Source organism: Galeopterus variegatus, unplaced genomic scaffold (genome assembly GCF_000696425.1).
Source record: "Galeopterus variegatus unplaced genomic scaffold, G_variegatus-3.0.2 Scaffold57, whole genome shotgun sequence".
Taxonomy (NCBI): domain Eukaryota; kingdom Metazoa; phylum Chordata; class Mammalia; order Dermoptera; family Cynocephalidae; genus Galeopterus; species Galeopterus variegatus.
In genome coordinates this window covers 1,200,572-1,214,509 of record NW_007726168.1, presented here as the reverse complement: position 1 = coordinate 1,214,509, position 13,938 = coordinate 1,200,572, and the positions used below count along the sequence as shown (strand labels likewise).

The window sequence follows — 13,938 nt, the reverse complement described above, 5'->3', positions numbered from 1 at the left end:
AAAAAAAAAAAAAAATGTCGCAAATCATACCAGAATAGCATATTTGATTTAAGCAATATCTTGATTTCATCACCAACATTCTTGATTTTCCTTTGATCTTTGTATTTCAAAATTGTCAACATTTACTTCTGGAAATTGGGAGCCCCTTGGGACCAGCCCATCTTTTGCTTTTTGGTTGTGTAGGTAAGCTGTCAGAATCAAATGGGTCAGCGATTTCTGCCAGTTGTTACAGATTTTTGTAATTTAGAAATTTACTGGGTGGAATATTATTCAGCCATTAAAAAAGGAGGAAATTGTGACATGCTACAACATGGGTAAACTTTGAGGACATTATGCTAAGTGAAATAAGCCAGTCACAGAAAGACAACTATGTGATTTCACATATACGAGGTACCTAGAGTAGTCAGACTCATAGAAACGGAGAGTAGAATGGTGTTTGCCACCAGGGGCTAGAGGGAGTGGGAAAGGTGTTTAATGGGTACAGAGTTTCAGTTTGCAAGATAAAAAAGTTCTACACATTGCACAACAATGTGAATATTGTTTACACTACTTAACTGTACATTAAAAAATGGTTGAGATGGTAAATTTTATGTTATGTGTTTTTTTACCACAATTAAATTAAAAAAAAAAATTCACTGGGACATTGAAATGTATACTGAGATGGTTCTATGTAAATCATGACTGTTTGCTAGTGGTCAAAAAATGCAAATTTAAAGTTAAATAAGATATTGCTATATTTCATTGAATCTAAGATGTCGTTGATTGTAAGAGGCGTCATTATTTTTTGGTGCCATTAAGAAAAAATGTGCTGCCAAATAAACAAGAACACACCCTTGATTGTAATATATGAGGGTATTTCAAAAAGTTTGTGGAAAAATAGAATTGAAAGATAGTATCAGTCTTTCCATGAACTTTTTGAAGTACCCTAGTACATCCATCCCTAATTTCAGATATGTTAAACTGTGAAAAATGTGCATCTTAGAGTTGGTAAAATAGAGTAAACTGTATCGGTCTTATTAGCAAAAAATGAAAAGTTTTTTAAAATTATAATTATTGACAAGGGTGTGATGAGACGCTGATTCTCATACACAATGAGTTAAATTGACTCAGTCTTTCTGTAAGTTAGTTAGCAAGATGCAAGAAGATCCTTCGAATATTTACATCCTTTACCCTCAAATTCTATTTCTACCTTAAAGAAGTCATCAGAAATAGAAATTTGTGTACATAGAAGTTCCTTACAGTGTTATTTTTAATAATGAAAAATTGGAGATAACCAATTTTAGTGTTCTAGAGTAGGTATATAGTTAAATAATATAATAATTATGCACATAATGTAGTGGTATGTCAACATTAAAAAGTATGTTTATGACTAACTTTTGATGAAATGAAAATGGTCCAGGTTAAAATTCAGGATTTAAAATTATACGTATTATACAACTTCAACTAAGTATATGCACATATTCATGCACTTACAAAAGAAAGAAAGAAAATATGCCATGTTTGAATAGAGCTCATGTTATAATGTGTGAGCTTTGGAAGGTTTTTCTTTTTCTTCTTCTGTAATTGTCTGTATTTTCTAAAATGGTGAAATTTTACTTTGTTAATTAGAAAAAAATATACATTTAAAAGTAAAAGTAAATGGCTTAAGAATATTATCAGTTTTTCTCCTAAGATCTCCAAATTGTTTGGCGTATGTGGATAGGTAACTAGGTCATGATACGGCATTGTTTCTCTGTTCAACACCCTTAAGAGGCACAGGGATATATGATGTGATGATAAAAACAAGAGTTCTGTCTAGTTTTCTACTTTAAAAACTAAATTAGCAGTCAAAAATTCAATCTAAGATAATCTAAGTTTTAACACGAAATTTTACCTTACAGCAGTTTTGATTCAACAACTTCTATATAATTACAGTTCCATTTAATTGAATTCAGCCTACATTTACTGAATATATGGTATGTGCTGCACCCCAGAAACTTGGCCAATGGCCAAACATTATTTTTCTATCCTGAAGTCTTAAAAACTTATATTGATACCAATAAAGATAGAATTACATGTTTTTAACTTTAGTTTTTCAGTTTTACTTTTTGTAGTTTGTATGTGCTCAGCTCAAATGAAAGGAGATTGTATTAATTTTTCAGCAATACAGTTTTTGGTTGCTATAAAGAGAGTAACAGGTCTGTTTTGTGTTCAGTGTGACTTTCTTTAGTTTGCTTTTTTTTCCAAGTATTTCTTTCCTTGGTTACATGTTCTGCTGAAATTTTATACCATTGAGAAATATATAGATTCAATTTTTAAAAGAATGTTATCTTCTGTTTACTAATTGATAGCCATAAAAAATCCATTATCCCAAATCCAAGAAATTGAAAATATTTCCCACCATATCACTGATTAAGATATTGCCTACTCATTTTAACATTTTCATTTTCATATTTCATTTTGTAGCATTTTTGTAGCATTATGCCCTGATTAAGATATTGCCTACTCATTTTAACATTTTCATTTTCATATTTCATTTTGTAGCATTATGCTATAGTATAAACCACTGACTTATCTGATCAAAACTGTATTTGTGTCTTTATGAGAAGCTTGGCATGTTTCCAGGAGTGACTGAAACCAGAATTAGACCGAGACATCATTCATTATGCCTTCAATTCCTAACCAAATGATTCTTTTACCTTTTTCATATAAATTATTATTTTTTGGATTTGCCATTTTAAATATTTATATTCTAAAATGTACAAAGGAAAATAAATAGCACTCTAAAAATTCATGTGCAGTTATTTTAATTGGCAGAGCCAATGGAGTGGATCAAGTAGAGGGAAACTTAATGAATGTAATACATTTCATTCTGTGGATCCCTTTGAGATAATTTGTCCTACAGTCATGACCATCATATATTTTATGTCACCCTGAAGCTATCAATGTTTGCATTATAATAAAGAACACTGAGGGGAACACTTATTAAAGAGGAAGACCTGTCACTTTTAAACGCATCAACTAAATCCTAAAAGCACCATAAAACCCTGTTCACTTACTAATTCTAATAAGAAACAAGCTATATTCTAGATTACTTTTTGGCCAATAAAGTAGACTTCTTTCCTGTTAACAAATAACCCCAAGTACAAGTGTGGGCGCCCACATGAGCATGGCTCCCTTCCGAGAGCTTGTGCATCTGGGAAGCTCTGTGCGCATCGCGGTTGTGGTCTGCTGCCCTCAGAAAGTGGGGCTCCTCTTTGGGAACTGCTGTCAAAGCAAGAGTGAGCAAAGAACCTAAATGAAATGCTCTTTTATGATCTCGTTTTAATTCCAACGTATACAACATGGTCCAGCTTGGTCATGTGTACTATTCATCATATTTGGTTCTCAATGACATTTGATTGTTTCCAGAAAATAAATTTATTCTAAAAAAACAGATTTGCAGGATTTTCAGGTTTTGTTTGGCTTTATTTTAGTTTCATTATACTTTTTAAACACAGAAGAGCTCTTGTCTAATTGTCCTGGGGGGAGACAGAATCCTAGAAATGAGCTTATGTCTTCATGCACCAAGGTTGCTCCGAGATGTTGAGGAAGAACCAGTGGTCTGAAGTGGCAGAAGGCAACATGTGCTTTCAAGGCAGACTGACCTGGGTTCAAAGTTTAGCTCCACATTGTGCTAATGGAGGGACTTTTGGTGACATATATCCTTACCCTCCCTGTGAGCCTCAGTTTTTTCTTCTGTAAGAGCAGGATAGTGCTATGTATTTCACCGAGCTACTAGGAGAAATTGTAGGTAAGGTGCCTAGCCTGGAGCTTGGAATAGGATACACCTTCAAGAAATACTGGCTGGTGTTGATTACCTTGGAAAGTTACAGTATGTTGTCATGACTGAATGGTTTTATGTAATAGAAAACTCTCAAAAAGTTTGATAACTGTTCCATGTAACAGAACACAAAATACTTCAAAATATATTGTTGCATAAAATACATGTGCAAACAATTTCAAAATTTAAAATGTCTTGGCCTTTATTGTTATATACTACTAAATTTATGAACCTGAAGTGGAGACACCTAAGGCAACAGCTACTGCCCACACACACAACCTACACTATGTGTGTTGCACCAGAAAAAAGTTTGTAAACACAACAGTCAGTTCACCCTGGTACAGCTGTGCATGCAAGGCTGTCAGACACCCTGAGTAATAAGATCAGAATTAGTTGGAGGACACCCTGAAGAATCTTTGTGATTTTAAAAGCCCACTTCAAAAGTCTATGAAAAAGAAAGAAAAGTCACCATTTTTCTTTTCTATTTAAATGGGAATTTTACAATCTAGTTGCTTGGGAACCTTTAATTTGATTTCAGATCTTTTTCTTATACTGCTTTATTCTTGTCTCATGTCTTCCGGTTATCAGAAACTAAAGAAAGAAAATAATTCTCTTCTTTACCCTCATTCTTGTTCTAAGATTTCTTTGCCTATGTTCTGTCTTTATTTATTCCATATGAGGGCCTGTTAAAAGGTCCTTGAATGCAACATAGTAAAGTGGTTAAGGCCAAGGACACTGGAGCCAGCCTACCTGGGTTCAGATTCCAGTTCTGTCATTTACCAGCTCTGTGAACTTGGGCTGGCACCTTGATCTTTTTGTGCTGTAGTTTCTGGATATGCAAAATGGAGATAGTAATAGCACCTAACTCATAGATTTGTTTTAAGTGTTAAAGTGATACCTGTAAAGCAATTAAGATAGTGTCTGACACATAGCACCCAGTAAACACTAGACAAGTGTTAACTGTTTTTTTTTTCAAATAGCTTATAATCATGGGTTTAGACGCTCACATCATTTATAATTCAAAAATGCTTATTAAATTGTCATTTTTTTTAACCTGCTTTTGCTAGATCAAAAAGGTTAATGTCACAGTGTTGGCAAGGCATAGAAACATGGGCATTGTCCTGCACCATTGGTGGGGAGAGTAAATTGTGCAATCTTCTTTGCAAGGCAGCTCAACAAAATCTATTAAAATTACAAATGCACTTTAACGTATAGTACCCATAAAAAATCATTTTCAGACAAAACGTTTTAAGCCAGAGGAGACCTATCAGTGAAGAGAGGGAAAGCATAGAGGGTAAGAAGAGAGACTCCTGAGATAGACACCTCAGGCCAAAGCCCCAGCCTGTCACTTCCTGAATATGTGGTCCTGGTTGAATTCCTTGACCACTCTGTGCCTCAGTTTCCTCATCTATAAAATGAAGACAATAATGGTACATACCACATAAGGCTACAGTGATGAATAAATGAGTTAATACTTGTACACCACTTAAAATAGTGCCTAGCAAACCATAAGTGCCATCAGAGTGTTTATTTTAAAACATTTTTTTTAAGTAGGGCACAAAAGTAGCAGATTAAGCTTCCACCACTAATCAATTATAAGCTGCTGTTCTAACCCAGTTCCTAATTAATGTATTTTTTTTAGACTAAACATTGTTTTAAGAAATTAGGCTTAACAGGCAAGAAATAAAGATTTACTATAACATTACTCTGAACAGAGTGCAAAAGAAAACCGTCAGTTCTAGCTCTCTGTACGGTCTTTTTTTCCATTTCTCCTGCTGGGTTGACCTTTATGAGTAGTTATATTTGTATAAACACCAACACATAAACACGAGTATAGATACATTACTTTGAAATGAAATGATGAAACAAAATGGCTGGTTTTAATAAACTAAGGAGCACCCCCTCTCTGCACAATCTTGAGACAGGCCCGCTTGGGAGCAGTGCATTCCGCAGCGTGTGGTCTTCATGTGCAAAATTGGGCCAAACGCAGCAGCTCCCAATGATCTGAGCGAGCGACGCCTCTAAGTGCTTCCTAATGAACACTAATGCTCGCCATGTCTGGGAGGGCCGCGGAGCTCATTAGTCTGTGCGTTTACGGTGGCAAGAGATCTCACAAAATGGTCATTTGCACGGAATAGATGTTTTCCCTTTCCTTTGCCGCTCCGTCTTCGCCTTTGGTGGCAACAAAGCACCACGAAGAACAAACCCTCGCAAGACAATGAGCTTCTCAAGAAAGTTGCCAGCACTAAGTCACTTATTTGCAAGTATATTTGTGATTGATAAATGGAACAGATTTTCATTTGGACAAATGTCCATTTCTCTTACTAATTTGAACAAGGATTTTTAAAGACAAAGCCCATCAAACATTAGATAAGCATTTTAAGTTAATGGACCGCATAGTCCTATTTCCCCACAAACTCAGGAAGCATCATATTATGTCCTAGTTTTACAGCAACATCAATTATTAATATGTATATTTTTGCTGACAGAGGACCTTGCTATGAAATGTAAGTTTCGTTATCCTGTTCTGGGTCATTAACTGTGGAAAGCTTGTAAATATAATGGTTTATTCACATGGGAAGCCTTCATTAAGATGCATTATTCTACAGCTGATGTATTTCAATATATAGTATATTATCGTGTTCTCTATCTGCCTTTAATATTCGTAATTTATTTTTAAATGAGTTGCTGTTTATGCGATGAGTTAACAAATTTGAATTCTGCATGACCAAAGTTACTAAAGAGGAACGATGTTTTAGCCCAAAGGAAAAGCTGTTCATTAACACAGGACCTGAATATATTATAACCTTTAAATTCAAAAGCAACTAAAGAAAGAAGCTACAAATGACCCGCATGTATTTTTGTCAGAGAAAGTCTATATTGAGAAACACGCATGAATACACACATATTAACAGCACAGCATGGTGTAATAGGAGAAATACAGAGCTAAAAGAACCAGAAAATCTCAGTGCTGGCTTCTTCATTAACATGGAATGACTTGGAGCAGTCATTTAGTTCTAAACTCCATTTCCTCATCCGTTCAATGGGATGGTCACGTCCTCATTTCCACCTCAAAGGATGGATGTGGACATCAATAAAGAAATGCAGTGAAGAAATGCATGAGAGAATGCCATGCCGTTGGGGTTGTTATGGAAATCTGCTCAGAGCTGAGCATCGTTTTCTGCTTCCCTCATTCAATGGGATGGTCACGTCCTCATTTCCACCTCAAAGGATGGATGTGGACATCAATAAAGAATTGCAGTGAAGAAATGCAGGAGAGAATGCCATGCCGTTGGGGTTGTTATGGAAATCTGCTCAGAGCTGAGCATCGTTTTCTGCTTCCCTCATAGATCATGGAAGTGTTAGGAAGTCTGCCGAACACTTCTTATAGAGCCACTGATAAGAGACAAATCAGGGTTACCTACTCCTTCATTCACTTTTAGGGATGAAAGGAGAAAAGGCCCAACTAAGGTATAGGTTGTCTGTAAAAGGAAACCTACAATTAACCATAGGAAATGTAATTTGGGGAAGCAGCATCATATGATTCATAGATGCAGTAGACAATCAAACATTAATGCAAAACTTCAAAATGATTTTATACATTCGTCAGAGGCAAAGAAATTTGGGGCATTTGTTGCAGAGATCCATTTTAACATCATCGTGAAAACAGTTAACTTTAAATGAGCCACTGGAGAGATACGATTAAAATCTCTGTGAATTATAAACTTCTGTTTCATGCATTTAAAATGTAAACACTAGGAATTAAAAACATCACCTGAAAGGTATAAGAATTGGATATTTTTTAAATGATTAAATAAAGGAAATTTCTCTCTCAATCTTAATGTAAAATACATAAAATTAAGAAAAATCATGACTGGGCACCTGTATAGTGAGGCGATTTAGATCATTTGTTTTTAGCAGTGTTCTTTAAAATGATGCTATAATTCTCATTCCATATTTCCTTTTAAAGTAATTTTTTTCCCCCTGTCATAAAAGTTGTGCATTCTCATTACACTGAACTTAGAAAATTGGCTTATTTCCTTAGGTTTTCTAATGCATATATTTACAAAGTATTATATGAGTATTACATGTGGGATTTTTTTTTCTTTTTTCACTTGACTTTATGGCATTAAGTGGATGTGCTATTCTAACAGCATGTCCGTTGTGAAATCCCTGCCACCTCTGGACATTCATAGGTATTTCTTAGAGATTGTGTGTGTGTGTCTGTGTGTGTGTGTGTGTGTGTGTGTGTGTGTGTGTGTGTTTGCTCATACATGCTTGTTACATATAAATGTTTAATCCATTTGAACTTTATTTCAGTATAGACATGAATTGATCATCATTTTTTTCTGAGTAATCGATTTATAGTTTTACCAATGTCTTTTGTAAATAAGGTCTTGAATTTTGTTACATTCTTGTTTCACAGCTTTTGAAATGGATTTTAATGCTGTTCTCTCATCCCTGGAAATTTCTTCACACCATAGCTCCCTGGCGTTCCTGGGCTTCACCCAAATGGTTGTTGGTGGAATCTGGCATAGTGACAACCACCCCATCAGCAACCGTGGCGAACATTCATCGAGCGCTGACTTGAAGCCAGCCTCTGTTGCAGGGCCTGGCACAGAATGTTCCATTCTGTCTTCACAGCCGAGTGCCATTCCCAGCTTAAGGGGAGGAAACAGCCTTAGGAGATTAAGTGCCTTGCACAAAATCACCGCAGTAGCCAAGATTAAACCCAGTCATTCTGTCCCAAAATCCCAGAGCATGGCTTTGGATCAGAAAAAGTAAGAGTCATTTCCTGCCTCTGCTGTTTGCCAGGCGTGTGAATCTGGGAAAGTTAATTAGCCTCTCTGATTCCATTTCCTTACACGATGGTAGCACCGGCCTGGACGGGTGTGTGGTAAGGCTTAAGGGATTAGTTCTGTAGAGCGAGTGGTGACCAGGAGGCACTCAGGAAGTGACACCTGCATTTTCTTCTTCAATTCCTCTTTTAAACAACTTCTTATTCCCATCCTTATCTTTATCCCTGTTCTTCTCATCATCTTTGTGGTCATCATTATGATTTTGGGCTTTGCAGGCCATGCGATCTCTGTCACAACATGAGCATCATCATCACAGTGTCAAGGTGGCCACTGACAATACATAAGTGAATGGCAGTAGCTGTGTTCCAGTGAAACGTGGCTTATGGGACTATGCAGTGGACCAGGGTTGACCCGTTGGCTATAGGTTGCCGAATCCCGTTCTAGAGCACTTAGTGCTTTTCAATCCTGGGTAATTATCAGAATCACCTGAAGATTTTCTAAAATTACTAATGTCTCAGTTCTTCCTCTCATCAGGATGGAACAGGGGTATGTATATTTAAGCTCTTCTGAATCTTGAGGAAAAGAGAGAATTTGGAAAAAATAATTCACTGGTATATTCAGAGATATTTAAGGATATGTTGCATGTAAAAAAAATTTTCCTGTAGTGGCTTCTAAAAAAGAGGTAAGGAGCAAATAAAAAATAAGAAAGAATTCTGGGAAAATAAAAGCATGCCAAAAAATAAAACAATAATAGCCACCACAAAATTTAAATAAATCCAAATAATAAATAGACATAACTAAAAGTCAAATTAGTTCTGGAAGATAAAGAAATCTTCTATTACAGTGCAAATAGACAAACAAGAGATGAAAAATATAAAAAGTCATGAAAGATCAATCTGGTGGTCTGGCATTTATCTAATATTTGTTGCCAGCAGAGAAATGCAGATTAAAAGTAATAGAAGAGACTAGGGTTGGGCCTGGAGTCAGAGCCGTTACTGTAGGAAAAGGTCCGACGGAGCTGAGCAGTCAAGATGTGTGACTTCACTGAGGACCAGACCGCAGAATTCAAGGAGGCCTTCCAGCTGTTTGTCCAAGCAGGTGATGGCAAGATCCTGTACAGTCAATGTGGGGACGTGGTGAGGGCCCTGGTCCAGAACCCCACTAATGCCCAGGTGCTCAAGGTCCTGGGGAACCCCAAGAGTGATGAGATGAATGTGAAGGTTCCCTTCCAGCTGTTTGTCCAAGCAGGTGATGGCAAGATCCTGTACAGTCAATGTGGGGACGTGATGAGGGCCCTGGTCCAGAACCCCACTAATGCCCAGGTGCTCAAGGTCCTGGGGAACCCCAAGAGTGATGAGATGAATGTGAAGGTTTTGGACTTTGAGCGCTTCTTGCCCACGCTGCAGACTGTGCCCAAGAACAAGGACCAGGGCACCTATGAGGATTAGGTTGCAGGCCTTCAGTTGTTTGACAAAGAAGGGAACGGCGCAGTAATGGGTGCTGAAATCTGGCATGTCCTTTTCACTCTGTGTGAGAAGATGACAGAGGAAGAAGTAAAGATGCTGGCGGCAAGGCACAAGGACAGCAGTGGTTGTATCAACTTCAAAGAGCTTGTCCATATGGTGCTGAATGGCTGAGGACATTCCTAGTATCCCCAGACCCCGTGCCTTTCCCTGTGTGAGACTTTTTGCATCTAGCCTCAAAGGCTTCCTAGGCTGTCTTGTCACAGCACCTCTCCCATTTTGTCCTTCTTGGGTGATGTTTGCATCATCCTTCACCAAATAAACTTGCTCTTTGTGCCCTGCCAATCAATCAATCAATCAATCAGTAAATGAATCAATCAATAAATAAATAAAAATAATAGAAGAAAAATTTGCACAGTTGAAGATGCAATTCTTCATATTGAATGGACCCACCAAAGGATAATATGTTAAAGGAAGAAATGCCCACACCTCGACACATTCTGATAAACTTTCAAAACTCCAAGGATAAAGCATTATAAGAGCTTTCAGGAAGAAAAACACCTTGTCTACAAAAGAATAACAATTAAATTTACAACAAGTTAGTCATTAGCAGCTCTGCATGTTAGAAGTATCCTCCAAGGAAACTGCCAAACTGCCATTCAAGTGGGGAGGGGGGTCACCAAATAAAGACATCTTTAAGAATGCAAGTACTCAGAATATTTATGGCTGTACATATCTATCTGAAAGTTACACTCAAGGACATGCTTCAGCAAAATGAAAACATAGGAAAAAGAAGAAGGGTCAACAGAAAAACCAGGACAACTTATGGTTAAATTTAAACAATTGCTGATTTAAAAGATTAATCATAATCTGTGATTATAAAATGAGAGGTTGGAGGAAGAAAAGTGAACACATGTAGAGGTCCTAGACTTGTTCAAAGAAAGTGTGTAGATAGTGACAAATTCTAGACAGAGATAGAAATATAGATGTTAACATGTAAAATTTTAAGAACAGCTGGTAGATTAAAACTAAACGTGTAGTTTCTAAACCACTAGATGACAAGGATAAACAAAGCTAACTTCATAAATCCAACAGAAGGTAAGAAAGGAAAAACAAGGAAGTGTGTTAGAAAACAGAGAGGAAGGATTAGCTCCAAATGTTTCGTAACTACATATGAATAAAATTTTTCTTTTCTATACCTCTCAGGTAGAATCTTTAAAAATCCAGTTATATGCTGTTGACAGAAGAGAAACCTCAAACATATGAATGCTGAAAAACTCAAAAACAGGAACATAAAGAGTTACATTAGGGACTTCTAGTTAAACAGGCAGAGTAAACACATGCATTTCGCTTTGCTCCTTCTATATTCTTGTATTTCTCAGGTGCCTGATAGGACACCATTGAAAATATTGGCATATTTGATTAATTTCTAACATTTTTTAACAGCTATCTAACTTCTGTGATCTCAAATCTTTTGCTGGTATTTTCAGAGTCCACCTCCTCTCTTTAATGAAGTCAGTGCCACGATAATGCAGGCTGAGAAGGTGAACTTACTGCGCAACGAGGTGCAGACAAAGCACGAAGAGGACTACAAGGAAGCCATGGTTATAATCAAGGACGACCTGAAGTTGATAGAAGGTCCAGACATCAGGGAGACCCTTCAGGACCAGATCTGGCACTGGTTCATTGAGTGCAGGTAACTATGAGCCGCATGGCGATATATCCGCTCAGCCTTCTCTTTAGTGGTTCAGGTCGTTCTATGTTTTTAGCACCAAAGCATATTGATATAGAGTTGTGAGATTTCTTGGCTTCATTTTAGGAAAGTGAAATGCCAAGGCTAAGAATTCAGAAATTCTTTTTTTTCTTTTTTCCCTCAAATGAAATTTCTTTTTGTCCTTTTTTAAAAAAATTTTTTGAAAAAATTATCCACATAGTGCTTCTGTGACCACATGGAATGGAACATGATGGGCGGATGACACAGTGCCACAATGGTAGGACTTCACAGGCCAGGTCTGTCCAAAAGCCAGGGGACCCAGCAACAGGCAGGTCATGCTACCCTTCCCTTCTGGGATGTGGCCGGCCCCTCTACCTGTAAGAGGCTTGAGATTCTTGGTCACAGTCCCACTGTCATACTCCTTTGATACAGCTGCTGGCTCCCAGGGCCTGACACCTGGCCCCTGGCCCCCAGGTCTCCTTGAAGTGATGGGTAGGTGGGAGTTCTGGGGATAAGGACCCAGGCCTGTTTATGTATTAAGGGGTCCTCTTTAATGCTATTAAACGAAATGTTAAATGATTTAAAACTTGTTTACAAAAGGTGGTTTTTAAATATACACTTTATTACACCATTTTTCCGTATAGTAGGAGAAACGCTTTATAGGTAAACTAATTAGAGCAGTTTTAAAAACTATTTTATTTCAGGAGAGGAAGGAAAGTGGGAAGATGATTGTGATCAGTCCCAGGGGCCTTGGAAGGCAAACTTGGCCATCCATTTTCTCGAGTGGGTATTGTGCTGGGTCCCATTAGGTTCCAAGATTCTTAGACACCAACTCTGAGTAGCTCATTGGGACTAGGGAACTTAATTGTTGGAAATAGAAAAATCAAACTTCCTCTCAAAAAATTCTATGAAAAGATTTTATGTCTTGGTAGGCAGCCTCTAAGTTGGCCTCTGGAGACCCCTCCCCTTAAGTGTGATCTACACTTACTAAGTCACTTCTAAAGAAAAGGATAAGGCAAAAGTGAGGGAATGTCACTTCAGTCTTGCTTTCCTCTCTCACTCTCTCACTTGCCTTCCCCGTTGCTGGCTCAGAGAAGTCAGCTGCCCAGTGGGGATGCCCACACAACAAAGAGCTCAGGGAGGCTCCCACGCAGCAGCCAGCAAAGGACTGAGGGCCTCATTCCAGCAGCCTGAGAAGGACGAAATCCTGCCCACAACCATGTGCATAGACTTGGCAGTGGATCCTCCCCCAGGTGAGCGGTCAGATGAGACCGCAGTCCCGGCTGACACTTTGATTGCAGCTTCATGAGAGCTGAGGCAGGGGCACCCAATTAAATCACATCTGATTCCCTCCACACAGAAACTGTGACGCTATCAGTGTTTGTTGTTTCAAGCTACTAAGCTTGGGGGTAACTTGTTACGCAGCAATAGATATCAAATATTGTGTATCAATTACTTTTACAATGATTTGGAAAAACCTAAACTACTGTAAACTTCTCTTGTGTTAACTTTATGTGGGATTCTAAAACACTGTTTTCTCAATAATATTTAAATTTTATAACAGTTTCTTTATGAATGTATGATATAACAATTACATGCTTTTGATTGAGAAGTTCTGTTCTTTACTACAAATGCAATTTTAACATATTGTTGACTTTTAAAATTCAACACTGATTAAATTTATGAGATTTTCTTTTCATAGCATACTAATCAGGGATATTTTATAGCAAAATGGGATATTCTGAATGAGAGGGATACTTAAAATGAGGGATTTGACAGGTATACATTCTGATGATAACATAATAGTGAGGTGGAGGAATGCTATTAATACGAGGGGGAGGTATAGAAGTGCACATATCCCCTCTCCTTCTTTATTGGTTTCCCCCTCATTTTTCCTTTTGTTCATACTTTCTTGAGTGTATACATTTGTCTAAACTTACAAATTGTACCCTTGAAATATGAGCAGTTTATTGTATATCAATTATACCTCAATAAAGCTGTTAGAAATATATCACAGTAAAGGCAGTATATATCAGCAACGATACCAGTGCTTTAGTTCTTAAAAATAGCATGTATTTCTGTTATCCAGAATATCAGAACCCCTATTCCAGTCGCTAACCTTGTTCTCAGACTCCTGCTCTCACTCACAGTATAAGAAAA

At 37.4% G+C, this 13,938-nt stretch overlaps 1 protein-coding gene and 1 pseudogene across 1 annotated transcript in view; both read left to right on the top strand.

Annotated features, from left to right (window-relative positions):
* Nucleotides 1-13,938, top strand: part of IQCA1 (IQ motif containing with AAA domain 1) — a 172,559-nt gene that overhangs the window by 20,519 nt on the left and 138,102 nt on the right. Inside the window, exon 7 of the mRNA XM_008574644.1 lies at nt 11,555-11,760. Coding sequence (XP_008572866.1) covers nt 11,555-11,760 — 206 coding nt within the window. The remainder of the gene's footprint in view (nt 1-11,554; nt 11,761-13,938) is intronic.
* LOC103592042 lies at nt 9,633-10,238 on the top strand (annotated as a pseudogene).